Genomic DNA, 15,814 nt, shown 5'->3' with positions numbered 1-15,814 from the left:
TATATATCTATATTGTATGTTTATCACCTAACTATAATTTTACGATCTCTACATTACTGTTAAATGTAATCCATCAAGTGCTTGAAACGTGTAGAGGTAAAAAAAACACATTTGCGCAAAAATAAAAACAAAATACCCAGTTTATTCACAAGATTTCAAAATTAAAACATTTCCAACTGAAATATCTGAAATAACTGAAATATCTGAAATAACTGAAATATCTGAAATATCTGTCTAAAACGTATCAAAGACATAATCTATCAACAGGAAAAACAAGGAAATGACATAAAAAGTGTAAGAGCGTCTGCTAAATGACTTAAATGTAAATGTAATGTCCATTATTCCACTTCTTTCAAGCTGTTCTGTCATCCCCGCCCTCATACTCTCTCAAGTGCCTCCAACATGATGATGCTGTTTCCTCTGATCACCTACAGAAAGTAAACAAACAAACAAAAAAGATTTACACGCATAAAAAAAAAGTGTGGTGACATTGATGAATAAAATCTAAATGCGTCTGTCCCCAGAGGTAGTGTGTAAATGTAGTTGACAACGCCGTTGGTACTGACCACCATGCCTATGGTGTTCTGTATTCCCCCAGGGACCATCTCCAAGCACTCATCCATCACCAAGTTCATGAAGGGGTCAAAACCTCGCAGGACTCCTTGGACCTGCCTGCCACCGTTCAGCTTCACTGAGGAACGAGATGTAGAACTTTGAAGACCCGGGGTGCATTGATTACACAGCTTCTGTTCCAAAACGTTTCATAAAAATGCTAGCAAAGTGAACAGGGAAGGACATACCAGAATTTGTCCGCTAGAAACTCTCCGTTTGGACTAATGATTACACCCGTGGACAACATGTCAACAACAGTAATAATGAGGCAAGCCAAAATGGAGACACTTTCTATGTCAGTCCTCGAAGTTATGGCTAAGAAATTGTAAATTGGGTTTGTCAATTCATGTAATCAAAGCCTTGGTAGGCTTTGCATGCAAATAGATAATTAGTAGTTTGTCAATTCAACTCGGCAGAACCATCGATATTCAGAATCAGTACTCACGAGAAAGCTTCTTGTCCATGAACCTGAAATGAGCAGAAAACATGTTGTTATTATTTGCTAATAAAGATAGTTACACCACAAACTGTATGGCTATACCAGAGGGATTGGCTATGTGTGAATGTACCAGACTAGCTCTGGTCCACACGCATACGGCTGATTTGCACAACGAGCTGCATGGTCATTTTTAAATTGAACCTTTATTGAACTAGGCAAGTCAGTTAAGATCAAATTCTTATGACGGCCTTCCGCCAGCCAAACCCTCCCCTAACATGGAAGACGCTGGGCCAATTGTGCCCCATGGGACTCCCGATCGCAGCCAGTTGTGATACAGCCCAGGATGAAACCAGGGTCTGTAGTGACGCATCTAGCACTGAGATGCAGTGCCTTAGACTGCTGCGCAACTCAGGAGCCCCTCAATCGAAACCTGTGGTGATATAAAATATTATCAATGTTACTGTGCAACGTAGACTTTCTATTTTCTACAGAGATCGCAAGACAATTCATATGTTGATGTAGAGCCCATCAGTATCTGTGTTGGTAAAAATACGTTGTTTTTTTGTTCGTCAGTTTCTGTCTCAAAGAGCACCAAAATGTACACTAACCATGAGCCTTGTGGTCACTATCATCCAATATCAGAGCAGATACAAGTCATGTGATCGGTTAGCGATCACGTGACTTGTATCTGCTCTGTGATTGGACGAAACAGACAGCAATGCTGTATTGGATGATTAGTTTGTTTGCCAACTAACCCTGGTAGGTACACAGTCTTGACTTTTCTTTCATATAATTTTTAAAATATTTTTAATGTGATTTCTTATCTTTTGAATCAATGCTTCACCCCGGAGATTGTTATACCTATTCAACGTTTGGAACCACGTGAGTGGGTGTCTCAGTTGGAACCATAACTGCGAAAAGAGGAGTGCAGCCAGGTCGGAGCTTTAGGAGAGTTGCTATTTTCTAGAGTCAATTAACTCCTGGCTTTCCTAGATTACTCACTATATTAATAGATCACCAAATATGACAAGTCAATTTAAAAAAAAGTTAAGTGTACAAAACTGTGTCTGGCTGTGTTGGCAAACATAGGTAACAGGTCTTCACACTGGGACGGCAGTGTAGAGGTTAGAGCGTTGGACTAGTAACCGAAAGGTTGCAAGTTCAAATCCCCGAGCTGACAAGGTACTGTCGTTCTGCCCCTGAACAGGCAGTTAACCCACTGTTCCTAGGCCGTCTGACTTGCCTTTTTAAATAAAGGTCAAATTAATATGCTTGTGGATAGAAACCTTTGCAAGAAATTGAAACGTCTTTTTGATTTGAGTGTTCAGAATCTTTCAGTTCATCTGAGTAATTATTATTATTTTATTACAAACATGTAACGTGAAACATTAATGTTGTAGTTGTACATTTTCAGTGAAAATGACTAGAATAAATGTAATGTTGGTAGAAACCCATCTGTCACTGTGATACAGTCTACACTTCTCAATGGGGAGAGTGTGTGTTTCAAGCTGGCAACACAAGAACACTGGGCACAGTGACCTTTGGCCTGCTTGCCGACTGCTGTCTGGCAGTAAAGAGAGGGAAGTAGCCAATAGCAGGCCAGGGTGACAGCTAAAGCACAAGTTATTTATCGTGTAGGCTGCTATCCTACGACAAATCCAATCAAGTGGGAGGAAACAAATTGGAGATGGGACCAAATCCAGATGGTGACCAATACTACACATTTTTCCCCCCGCCCTTACCCATCAAAATAAACACTTTATTTTACTAGTGCCATGCTGCTGTTGTTGCCAGCATAAACGAGCTAGCTGGGAAGGGCTCATCAGGACCAGTGACTCCACACTTGACTCTCAGCTACGCAACATAAGTTATCCATTTGGGCAGCAGGCGTGTCCATATAGCCTCTCCCAAAATAAATGAACGGTGAAGTCGCTGCCGAACCTGAAGTACAATAATAACTGGAGACTGCATCCAAGATGTCCGCCCAGTTGATTTCAAGGTAACTCACATACGCCGATTCATGAACCGTCTATATCCGGGTTATATGGACCAAAATTACATGCGCACTAGCACTCCACGTGCACAGAAAGTAGCATCATCACATCATCCAAAAACATATATTGGATTAGGGCTGGGCAATATGGTCATTATCTCATATCCGATATAGGTCATTTCATATCCCGATAACGATACATAATCACGATATTGCACATTTTCTGTAAATTCAATGAATAAATAGTTTATATAAAATGACCACATGTAAAGGACTATCTCTTATTACATTTTGAATTATACTCAACAAATAAAAAGGTACTTACTCATATTATATTATTTAAAACCTGTGCAAATTTTCAATTAAGCATGTAACAAATTAAATAATATATTAATGTATGAAATTTTAAAAAGTAAATAGAAAAAACTTCAACTATAGTTGCAAACAAAAATAAATATAGGCCTAAAATACTAATATATATATATAACGAACCTGGGTTTATAAGCAGGAAATGGACTCTGCCACTTGAGCATGATTTTGGGGCACAGTCGACAGCGAGCTGGACTTCGGGCTAGAAGGTCGAGGGTTTGAGGCCTGCTCCCTGCCTGTTTCATTACAATACATATATATTTTTGGGGGGCTTGCCTGTCTCTCGCATGTTATTTTGGCATTAATACGTGTACATATCAATTTGCATGTGGTACCTTGGGTTGAGTGTTGGCACCAACTCACCAAACCCCCGTTTCCCGACCGTGTAAATGGTGCCATGTCTTCACAGATGTAAGTTGTAACTGCAGCTGTTCTCTCCTTCCATCTTCATGGTTCTTTGCCATATGTTGTGCCGCGGGCAAAAGCCTCTTGCAACGTCTGAGACGGGGTCTCGTTTTGGGGTCTCGTCCGTAGACTCTTCCCGCTCTGTTTCACATGATTCTTGCGTAGGTGGTAAAATAGGTTAGTGGTGTTTGAGTCTGTTGTTGGGACCGGTCTGCGGCATATTTTTGTAGAGGACAGTTTTCTGGTCCGTGTCAGACTTTTCATACCCAAGCTACGTCCATGAGACCGAAGTTGCCCCTTTTTTAGGTACGGTCTCCGTGCTCTGTGTCACGTTCACTCTCCTCGGTGTTTGTTTGTGCAAAGCGTTATCCAATTGACTAAAAATATTGCCGTAAAGAGTGATTTGTGACACAAAATAAATTATACAGCATAATATGAAACGATAAGACGTTTTTCTATCGTCACACAATGTGTATCATCCAGCCCTGCATGGGATGAATATAAAATGTTAATATCTTTGGCCTCAGCGACATTTAAAATAATTTTATGAATGTTTTGTGCACAAAGGTGATGACTAACGCGTCTTAATAGGACATTTCAAATTCGACTGTGTATGAAAATTGTCTTTCTGGGTCGGGCTTCAGTTAAACTGCAGTAACGACAACAAAAAACTGTAGGAGCAGTAGAAACCGTGCTTTTAGACCAGAACCGCCTGGCCCCCTGGGTTGACTCCTCACCACCACCACCAGAGGAAGAGCGGCCCAATTCGGTGGAAATTTGTCTCCCTCCAGCAGGTGGCGTTTTTTCGCCCACCAAACAAGGGTTTTTTGTATTTTTTGTATACGCTTAAATTATTACGAGTGTACTGATATCAGTAGGACACGTGACATCCTGGCAACTTTGAGAGAAAAAAAAACACTTTATAGCAGTTTCCTCGAGATGGCTATGCATATTAAAGGGTTTGAGGCTAATATCATATCGTCTTTCCATTGAATACAGGCGGGTTCACGTTAACAACACGAACATTCAAAATACGATTACAATACTGTATCCACCAATCCAAAGGAAGGCTGGACGGAGAGACATGTAATCTTGTCAGTATATCCATAATCTTTCCCACCACTATTGAACATGAAGCCGGACACTAACCCACACGTGGAGGACTCCTTTAAATACGACTGAGCGCAGAGCGTCGTGCAATGGACCAGAACTAGACTGCCACAAGATTAATAAACCAAAAACAGAGACCCCATCCATTAAAAAAAAACACTTTCGTTTGTAAAACATGAACATTTAACGATATTCAATGTAAATGTTTGCATGGTTTAACTAGCTGACATTTTAATTCATTAAGTTAGCTAGCCATTTGACTAGCCGCACAACAGCAGCTAGCTATAACGTTACCGACTACCGGCAGCTTTGTTGGCTAGCGCGTAGCTAATCATGTTAGCTTGCTTGGCACATGATCTACAATGGACCGTGAAATATGGTAATATTGGTAATATGTACATTGTTAAGTCATGCCAATAAAGCGAATTGAAATATGATCGTAGACCAAATGTGTATTTAAAAAAAGGAACTCACTTTTTCAACTCTGGTGGGTGTGCTTTACTCATGTTTGTTTTTGTAGTGGTTCCTTCAGTTCGTGAAAAGGCGGAAAGAATGCGCAACAAGCAGAACCGGAAACAGTCATGCAGACTTCCTCTAACATAAGTGGGCACATCGCCGCCTACTGACTAGATGTAATTGCAGCTTGCTTTTTCTCTTTGTATACACACCGTGTACAAAACATTAAGAACATATTCCTTACAAGTGTCTTGCCATGTTGAATTCTGTAACTACACGAATGGAGTAAACACAAAACATTTTCATGGGAGAATACTTTTAATGAGGTATGTTCTAAGAAAAGTTTGCTAACTCGGATACAAAGACACTTTCCTAAGTTGAAACCTAAAATCCTTTTTAAAAATAACATTTGACATTCTTTTAAGATTTTATTATATATATATTTTTTTTACAAAACAGCAGAAAATGGATAACCTGGTACACCAATTGCTAACAAACAATTGCAGGAAGGTTGCTATCACTGCTTGTTTTGCATAATAATATCCAAGACAAAGCTTCTTCCAGAGAAAATGAACCTGTTATGTCACATTGTTAGACGGCCTTTAGAGGCTCCATGAGTATGCATATCTCTCTCTCTCTCACACACACAAACACACAGGTAAATAATCATGAAATTGGTGCTAAACCAGTGTCACACTTACAAGTACAATGCCAACAAGAGTTGAAAAAAAAAATATCACATTAAATGGAAATATGGTCTTCATTTGAGTCATCAAATCAAAACCTGTCAATATTATAGTAAACTATATCACTGTCCATTCCAACTGCTATGTTCCATAAAAAAAATACCCTCTGCTGTGTTAAAAGCTTTTTGAAACCACATCTTAGGCCATGTTATTTGTAACAGTGCAGTTAATATTGCAACCCAGATTTGTTGGAAGTTGAATCGGGTTGTTTATAAAGATTAAAAGTAATATATTTTAATGATCCAGCAACATGCTAAATTAGGTCTTGCGTATATTAATTTCACTTAAACCAATTCAACAAATGGATGGTTGGATCTGATTTGTGATGGGATATAAAATGTAGAAATCAAGAATTAACATGACGAGGATTTAGGCCTAGGAAGATTGTGTCTTCAGCGCTTCCAGTGTACCATTGTTGGTCAGTCACAAAAGGTATCAGACAACACACACATTTGTGTTGTTTCAATGTATTGTTGCAACTGGAATGGCATGTTGACATGAGTTACATCCAAACAGCTATTCTGGCGAGAGGTCTAAATATTTCACACTTTAAAATGTACATGTACACATATTTTCTTGGGAACTTAGTACAGCTTGTTAAAAAAATGAAGAGTACATCATCTCAGATTTTGCCATCAGTGTCTGAATAGCTCCTCTCCTCATCGCCACTGACAACGAGGTGATTTTGGCAGTGTTGTAAGAAAGTGTCCAGTGTTACAAAAGCCTTCAGGCAGGGCACACAATGGTAGGCCCTCCGAAGCTTGGCCCGAGGCTTCTTAGAGATACTCATGCCCTGATTGCACACGCTGCAGTGTCTCATACTCCCTGTAGGCTGATGCAACTCCTCATGCTCCTTCAGGGCAGACTGCAAAGAAAACACCTCAGCACAAGACGGGCAAGGAAACTCTCCCTCTTCCTCTTTCATGGGAATTTTCTTTGCTCTCCCTCTGCTAGCCTTGACCAAAGTTCCTCTCATCTTCCGTGATAGGTTGCTTTTAGTCTTTTTTGGCATCTTCTCAGCTAACTTGGGCTCCTTGGTTGCTTTCCCAACCTGCTGAACATGGCTTGGTGGTTCTTGACTATGATTCTTGACGTGTGCTTTAAGTGACAAATGGTGCAAGAACACTTTACCACAAACGTCACACGGGTAAGTCTCTCTTTTCCTCCGCTTGCTAATCAGCGGCCTTGGATCTCTTCTGATATCCTTCTCTCTGCTGTGGGACTCTTGTCTGTGCAAGTACAGCTTGGCAGTGCTTGGGAAGACCCTTTCACAGGAACGACAGGAGAGGAGTTGACTCTTCTGCTTGGATTTTCTATTTACCCCATTTGTGCTTCCTTTTGGCGGGAGATACTTAGACATACTCCACTCCTTCTGATGTGAGGATCGCTGATGGCAGGCAAGGCCAGCCCCTGAGCGAAAGCTCTTGGAGCAAAGTGGGCATTGGTTTGGCTCGTCAGGAACTGGAGCACTAGTGGCATCAGGGGAAGGAGAGTCCGAGGGGGGAGAGTCAGGGGGAGAAGAGTCAGACAGGGCAGATTCAGGCGAGGGAGAGTCAGCGGGAGGGCTGACAACCTTTGCAGTTCGTGAGGCAGATTTACTACAGCCAGCCTGCTGATGGTGAAGCAGCGCTTGCTTTTGGCTAAAGCCTTTACCACACGGAGCACAGGCATATGATCTGCTATCATGATGGTGGGACTGGTGATGAAGGGACTTATCCTGGACACTCTGAGAGTCTGAGGTTGAAGCCTTGCATGCATTGCATGGAGCATCTAGCTGAGGTTTACCACAACAGACCTGACAAGGAGCAGCATCATGAATGCACTTGTGCAACTGCAAAGAGGATAGGAGAGAGAACTCCTTGCCACAGGAAAGGCATCGGTGACGCTTAGGTAAGGCATGTTCTCCCTGTTGGTGGTGCAATAACTCGGCCATGTCAGAGAATCCCTGTCCGCACTCTGCACACACACACGGGCACACATCAGGCAGTAGTTGGTTTTGGCTTTTACTCTCTTGCTTTTGTGCCACAAGTTTTGCCAGCTTTGTTAGCGCGTCTGATGCAGGCTTAGTCCGAGCAAACGACTCCTGAACTCGTGTTGTGTTCCAACTGCAGGGGACTGCATCCATCTTCAACCAAGGCACCTAGTTGGAGGTACAGAGGACAGTCTATTAGACACGTTAATGAATAAAGTAAATATAGAAAATGTATCATCCTAATACAAGGGGAAACGTAGCTATAACCTACAAAACATTTCCTTGTTCTCTCTTTTTATAGTACAATGGTTGGCTGCAGAGACGGCTGTACATTTGTCACCCTCTTGTAACTCAGTTGGTAGAGCATGGCGCATGCACCGTGATGGGTTCGATTCCCGAGACCACGCATGCGTGCACGCATGACTGTAATTCGCTTTGGAAAAAAAGTGTCTGCTTACATTTCATATATAAATTCCTTAACTACCTACGGCGTCTCGCAACTCAAATTATAGCAGGCACTGCAAATGTGGTAGTTGAGTATTTAACAAAGTCTATACGAAGTGGTAATAAAACAAATAGCAGGAAATCGCTATAACGTTAGCTAGTTGTGTTAGCTAGCTAGCTAAACAAGACCGAATGTTAAAAGTGCCCCCACTCCTACAACGAAATGAGCGTACCTTTTTTTTGTCAAACAAACTTGAATACAGGCAACATATTCGTTTCCAACAAGTGTAGAAGTAATTTTTCAAGATAAGTACTTGGCTAACGTTACCAAAACTTTGTTTTCATTTCCATGTAGCACCGTTGCCATGTGTTCCAAAGTGAAGCCAAGTTGTTTGTGTACTTTGAGTTTAGATAAGACTACAAAACCTAGCATTCTGGTACTTCCGTTTCCACCAATGAGGCATTCAAGAACACTAACGGGTTCAGGAAAGTTGGTAATGTTAGAGAACAACCCAATGATGTAATGTACATATAGGTAGGGGTAAAGTGACTATACATAGATAATAAACAGCGAGTAGCAGCAGGGTAAAAATGTGTGTGTGTGTGTGTGTGTGGGGGGACTGCTGTTCAGCAGTCTTATGGCTTGAGGGAAGAAACTGTTTAGGAGCCTTTTGGTCCGAGGCTTGGAGCTCCGGAGAGAACAGTCTATGACTTGGGTGGCTGGAGTCTTTGGCATTTTTTTAGGGCCTTCCTCTGACACCACTCAGTATATAGCGGTAGGTAGCCTAGTGGTTAGAGTGTTGGACTAGTAACTAAAAGATTGCAAGATTGAATCCCTGAGCTGACAAGGTAAAAATATGTTGTTCTGCCCCTGAACAAGGCAGTTAACCCACTGTTCTTAGGTTGTCATTGAAAATAAGAATTGGTTCTTATCTGACTTGCCTAGTTAAATAAAGGTAAAAAATAAATAGGTCCTGGATGGTAAGAGCTTGGCCCCAGTGATATACTGGACTGTACACACTACCCTCTGTAGAGGCTGGGCAGTTGCCATACTAGGCTGTGATGCAACCAGTCAGGATGCTCTTGATTGTGCAGCTGTAGAACTTTCTGAGGACCCATGCCAAATCTTTTCAGTGTTTTGAGGGGGAATAGGTATTGTCGTGCCCTCTTCACGACTGTCTTGGTGTGTTTGGACCATGATAGTTTGTTGGTGATGTGGACACCAAGGAACTTGAAGCTCTCAACCTGCTCCACTACAGCCCCGTCGATGAGAATGGGGGCGTGCTTGGTCCTCCTTTTCTCTAGTTCACAATCATCTCCTTTGTCTTGATTACGTTGAGGGAGAGGTTGCTGTCTTGTCCTGGCACCACACTGCCAGGTCTCTTGACTTCTGGCAGAAGTCCGCAAGTTGTTGTGATTCTAGATGGCCAGATAGCTATCAACAATGACAAGAAACTGCCATGTGGGGGAATCATAAGTGACTTGTTTCAGCTAGTTTTTTATCTTGTTCTTGATACCATGTCCTGTTTTGAGGTGTTTTGACTGATGCTAATATATGGCAAAGAATTCCCTAGCTAACCAACAACTGTAACAATGTATTTGAGAGACAACAAGTGCTCATTGCACCAATTTATTTATGTTTTCAATAAACATGGAGATGAAATATAGTTTACATGTTGTCAAAAATCAAAGCCAAACCAGTCTGTTTTGCCCCATGGTTGCGCGCACATCGGTTTGGTTGCTAAACAACCAACCAATCTATAACTTGCAAAATATTTGTTACACCAGTGGAGGAGTACTAAAATGGAGGCGTGTTGGCTTCAAAACAGCAACCCCTATCAGTTATCTAGTGTGTGTGTGTGTGTATATATATATATATCTCATTGGATGAACCCCAAAGTTTATGATTAGAGAATTAAGTGGAATGGAAAATATACAAATATTTGATTTAGCCAGAGAGGAGCATAAATCTGAGCTTTTTGGGTGCATGTCAGTGAGGTGATGTGTGCATCGATCACTCCTACTAACCCCCCCTAATGCACAACACATAACAACACATAACAACGCATAACAACATGGCTCAGTCAAAACAAAGGGTACCAATCGTTTAATATAAACACAAAGTTAATATACAGCAGATTACTGTAATATTTCCTCAATTTAATATACAGCAGATTACTGTAATATTTCCTCCATTTAATATACAGCAGATTACTGTAATATTTCCTCCATTTAATATACAGCAGAATACTGTAATATTTCCTCCATTTAAGGCTAAAACCAGTAATGACTACAGAAGCATGGAACTGAAAGAAAATAATTATTGGCCAAATAGTTTGGAGATTGAAGATTAGAAAAAAGACAAATGAATGATTGGAAATTTTGAATTTAGACAATGACTTCAGGTTTCATTGTCCTATAATCTCCTGTTTTTAAAATCAAAATGCAGTGAACCTTTGCATGACCATAAAACAGCGCGACATGGAGTGAATAATACAATCGTAGAATGAATTAAATTAAAATGACACAAAGTCAGATTTTTTTTTGAGCAAATAAACAAATGAGGACAGAGCACAGTTTAAGGCTGAAAGGCAACTACTTAAATACACCAACAAATCATTATAAAATGTGAAAATGCCAACTAAGAACACAAGTCTGCATTTTTCCTACAAAAACACTGACTTCAGAAGACATGGTAAAATATGTACCTGGAACAAGCAGAAATCTAAAGTAGAATGACAATTAGATGATTTAATTGCAGAAAAATCCTAATTGAACTACATACATAGTGATGTTTAAAAACCAATATGAGAATTATACTGGTACAGAAGTTATGGCACTTCAGTTTTCTCATTATCATGATTACACATCCAATACCACCAAGTTCACTGTTCTAGCACTGATTATTGAAAAACTAACCAGGATCTTCAGATTGTGCCAGAAAAACTGATGCACGAAAAAAAACGTACCTCAGCTTTATTATGTTAGGTTGTCATAGGGTCACAAAAAAAAACTGACAAAACTAACCCTAACCCATATTGTTGAAACTGAACCTAAATGCCAATCAATTCATTGGTTGTACCTCCATCACTCGGTCGCGTCATACCATTCTTATGAACGTTCTCCATCTGCCCTTGATCTAAAATGCATTGAGTAGAATGCTCAGTCTCGGGCATCAGTTCAAAACAAACGTTCAAAACCATATTGTGACGAAACAAGCAACCATGAATACAAGAATGACTGTCACATCTTTCCTACCATAGCAGAGAAATGGGTATGAAAGTTGGAAATGTAATTACTATTCCTGATTTACATCAGCTAAGTGAGGTCAAGGCATGTAGTCTACGACATAACCCCAAAATCAACTGGTAGTCTACGACATAAACCCAATATCAACTGGTAGGCTACGACATAGCCCCAATATCAACTGGTAGGCTACTATATAACCCCAATATCAACTGGTAGGCTACTACGTAACCCCAATATTTACATTTACATTTAAGTCATTTAGCAGACGCTCTTATCCAGAGCGACTTACAAATTGGTGCATTCACCTTATGACATCCAGTGGAACAACCACTTTACAATAGTGCATCTAAATATTTTAAGGGGGGGGGGTGAGAAGGATTACTTTATCCTATCCTAGGTATTCCTTAAAGAGGTGGGGTTTCAGGTGTCTCCGGAAGGTGGTGATTGACTCCGCTGTCCTGGCGTCGTGAGGGAGTTTGTTCCACCATTGGGGAGCCAGAGCAGCGAACAGTTTTGACTGAGCTGAGCGGGAACTGTACTTCCTCAGTGGTAGGGAGGCGAGCAGGCCAGAGGTGGATGAACGCAGTGCCCTTATTTGGGTGTAGGGCCTGATCAGAGCCTGGAGGTACTGAGGTGCCGTTCCCCTCACAGCTCCGTAGGCAAGCACCATGGTCTTGTAGCGGATGCGAGCTTCAACTGGTAGGCTACTATATAACCCCAATATCAACTGGTAGGCTACTACATAACCCCAATATCAACTGGTAGGCTACTACATACCCCCAATATCAACTGGTAGGCTACTACATACCCCCAATATCAACTGACACAAAACAAAAGGTCAAATGACAACATTTCAGTTTTCCATGTTAGACAGTAAAAGAAAGAGAGCATTACACATTCTTATAACAAAGGCTTGAAATACAGCTGTGTTGATATCACAGGACACCGTTTTCAATAGATCAAGTAACTGTGTAGGGAGGGTTACTAAAAGTTTCCTCTGAAAATCCCCATCAGCATTAGCAACCCTCAGAGTCAAGGCAAAACACAGTCAATTACTATATAACACATCTGAACATTTGAATTCTTCATATACACCATTTTCACTTCTATAAAGTTTACAGACAAGTGTTTAACCATACTAAATAAGAGTAGATGCTGTTGCAAACCACAAACAGGGAAGTACAACAGTCATTTTCTCTCCTATCTGAAGAGCTTCCTGGATGGTCATTACATCGTGTTGCAGATTGTTGATTTAGATTGCACTGGTTTGTATATTTCTTCAGGAAGAGGAAATAGACAAAGCAACATTTGCATCGCATTGTTATGAACACCACAAACATACACAATATACATTTGGTAAAGTGTCAGATCCCCTTCAGGTTTACACTATTTGAAGGGTAAGACGAGCCTCATTCAGTTGCAAATGACAAATTCATTTCTGATCCAATGGATCAACTTTTATACGCGCCACAGTTCCATACAATCTAGAAAGAAAAACGACGTCTGACGATTACTAAACAAAATAGCAAATAATCAGATGATAAAATCCAGCTTTATCTAGTTCAACTAATACTTTATATCTAGTCCAAACTTTACAACAATACATCAACAATTAAAGGTCGCTATTCGAATCCGATTCATATTGAGGCCTTGGGATTCAATATGGCACCCCTATAGATAAGCCCTGAAATGAAGTACCTTTTCCTGGTCTACGGAGCGGCTATTAGTAACAGCTGTGACTCCTCCCCTTTCACAGTGTACTACATTGGACCCTTTCTTCACTAGATATTCAGACTGGCCTTTTTCTGGACTCAATATATCCACGAAGGGATCAAGTGGGGACAAAGTGGTCAAAAATATGTGGGCTAGCTTTACCACAGAACTCTTGTCATAAACAAACGACAAACAAAAGAACTCAAGTATATTCTCTCTGAAACTTAAAGGATGATAAAACTGTCATCATCATCCATTCAGAGTTCGGGTTAAAACTTTTGAGACAAACAATACTGATTTAATGCCAGTATAAATTAATTTGAACTAGCCATTAACCGATTAGCCAAGTTACTTATCCCTTCCAGATTAAAATACCAGTCATTTACACAGTACAGTATAGAGTTCCAACAGAAGAACTCACAGCTGTATGCCAGGACCCTACTCGATGCCTACGGTGTGAACTTTAACAGACTACTACTGAGACGTTCACGCCACTGGCTCTAAGATAATACACTGCAGAGTCAGTGGAATGAAACTTGCCAATGCAATTATTAACAGAGAAAGACGGCAGGACAAATATTGTACAAATGGTAGTTCAGGCCAGGGTTTAATGGTAGTTCAGGCCAGGGTTTAATGGTAGTTCAGGCCAGGGTTTAATGGTAGTTCAGGCCAGGGTTTAATGGTAGTTCAGGCCAGGGTTTAATGGTAGTTCAGGCCAGGGTTTAATGGTAGTTCAGGCCAGGGTTTAATGGTAGTTCAGGCCAGGGTTTAATGGTAGTTCAGGCCAGGGTTTAATGGTAGTTCAGGCCAGGGTTTAATGGTAGTTCAGGCCAGGGTTTAATTTAGGGTTTAATGGTAGTTCAGGCCAGGGTTTAATGGTAGTTCAGGCCAGGGTTTAATGGTAGTTCAGGCCAGGGTTTAATGGTAGTTCAGGCCAGGGTTTAATGGTAGTTCAGGCCAGGGTTTAATGGTAGTTCAGGCCAGGGTTTAATGGTAGTTCAGGCCAGGGTTTAATGGTAGTTCAGGCCAGGGTTTAATGGTAGTTCAGGGTTTTTGAGTGAATAATCTATCCGCGCGTGCAAGGTATTTTACAGTATGTCCATCAGTCATGTCAGAGGAATAAAAACCTACATATCAGCATCTCTACATACCTACAGTACATATCTCTACATATCTCTACATATCTCTACATATCTCTACATATCTACATATCTACATATCTCTACATACCTACATATCTCTACATACCTACATATCTCTACATCTCTACATATCTCTACATACCTCTACATACCTACAGTACATATCTCTACATATCTCTACATATCTCTACATATCTCTACATACCTACATATCTCTACATCTCTACATATCTCTACATACCTACATATCTCTACATACCTACAGTACATATCTCTACATATCTCTACATATCTCTACATACCTACATATCTCTACATACCTACAGTACATATCTCTACATATCTCTACATATCTCTACATACCTACATATCTCTACATATCTCTACATACCTACATATCTCTACATCTCTACATATCTCTACATATCTACATATCTCTACATACCTACAGTACATATCTCTACATATCTCTACATACCTACATATCTCTACATACCTACATATCTCTACATCTCTACATATCTCTACATACCTACATATCTCTACATATCTCTACATACCTACAGTACATATCTCTACATATCTCTACATACCTACATATCTCTACATAGCTACATATCTCTACATATCTACATATCTCTACATAATAATAATATAATATATTATAATATATTATATACATATCATATACATATTATATACATATCAGCATCTCTACATACCTACAGTACATATCTCTACATATCTCTACATATCTCTACATACCTACATATCTCTACATATCTCTACATATCTCTACATACCTACATATCTCTACATATCTCTACATATCTCTACATACCTACAGTACATATCTCTACATATCTCTACATATCTCTACATACCTACATATCTCTACATATCTCTACATATCTCTACATATCTCTACATACCTACATATCTCTACATATCTCTACATACCTACATATCTCTACATACCTACATATCTCTACATATCTCTACATACCTACATATCTCAACATATCTCTACATACCTACATATCTCTACATATCTCTACATATCTCTACATATCAGCATCTCTACATATCTCTACATATCTCTACATACCTACATATCTCTTGTTTTACAATCTGTTCACCAGTGCATAGAGCAGTGGTTTTCAA

General features: G+C 40.2%; 2 protein-coding genes across 5 annotated transcripts; both read right to left on the bottom strand.

The window, feature by feature from the left end:
* Window positions 1–122: 122 nt before the first annotated feature.
* On the bottom strand, window positions 123–5,534 carry LOC124032357 (small nuclear ribonucleoprotein G-like). Of its 2 annotated transcripts, XM_046344703.1 has the most exons (5): window positions 3,777–5,377; window positions 1,058–1,080; window positions 567–691; window positions 329–428; window positions 123–294 (listed from the first exon to the last, which is right to left on the bottom strand). In XM_046344703.1, the coding sequence occupies exons 1-4, from the start codon at window positions 3,875–3,877 to the stop codon at window positions 378–380; spliced, it is 300 nt and encodes a 99-aa protein (XP_046200659.1). In that variant the 5' UTR covers window positions 3,878–5,377; the 3' UTR covers window positions 123–294; window positions 329–377. The 2 variants fall into 2 exon arrangements, with proteins under 2 accessions (XP_046200659.1, XP_046200660.1); XM_046344704.1 differs by lacking the exon at window positions 3,777–5,377 and adding an exon at window positions 5,403–5,534 and having other exon boundaries at window positions 123–428.
* Window positions 5,535–5,952: 418 nt separating this feature from the next.
* LOC124032356 (zinc finger protein 84-like) lies at window positions 5,953–8,958 on the bottom strand. Of its 3 annotated transcripts, none has more exons than XM_046344700.1 (2): window positions 8,875–8,958; window positions 5,953–8,270 (listed from the first exon to the last, which is right to left on the bottom strand). In XM_046344700.1, the coding sequence occupies exons 1-2, from the start codon at window positions 8,911–8,913 to the stop codon at window positions 6,753–6,755; spliced, it is 1,557 nt and encodes a 518-aa protein (XP_046200656.1). In that variant the 5' UTR covers window positions 8,914–8,958; the 3' UTR covers window positions 5,953–6,752. The 3 variants fall into 3 exon arrangements, with proteins under 3 accessions (XP_046200656.1, XP_046200657.1, XP_046200658.1); XM_046344701.1 differs by having other exon boundaries at window positions 8,780–8,927; XM_046344702.1 differs by lacking the exon at window positions 8,875–8,958 and adding an exon at window positions 8,374–8,741.
* Between the last annotated feature and the right edge of the window lie 6,856 nt (window positions 8,959–15,814).

Source organism: Oncorhynchus gorbuscha, linkage group LG03 (genome assembly GCF_021184085.1).
Source record: "Oncorhynchus gorbuscha isolate QuinsamMale2020 ecotype Even-year linkage group LG03, OgorEven_v1.0, whole genome shotgun sequence".
Classification (NCBI taxonomy): Eukaryota; Metazoa; Chordata; class Actinopteri; order Salmoniformes; family Salmonidae; genus Oncorhynchus; species Oncorhynchus gorbuscha.
The sequence above is the reverse complement of the archived record's forward strand: the minus strand, read 5'-3'. Positions and strand labels throughout refer to the sequence as shown.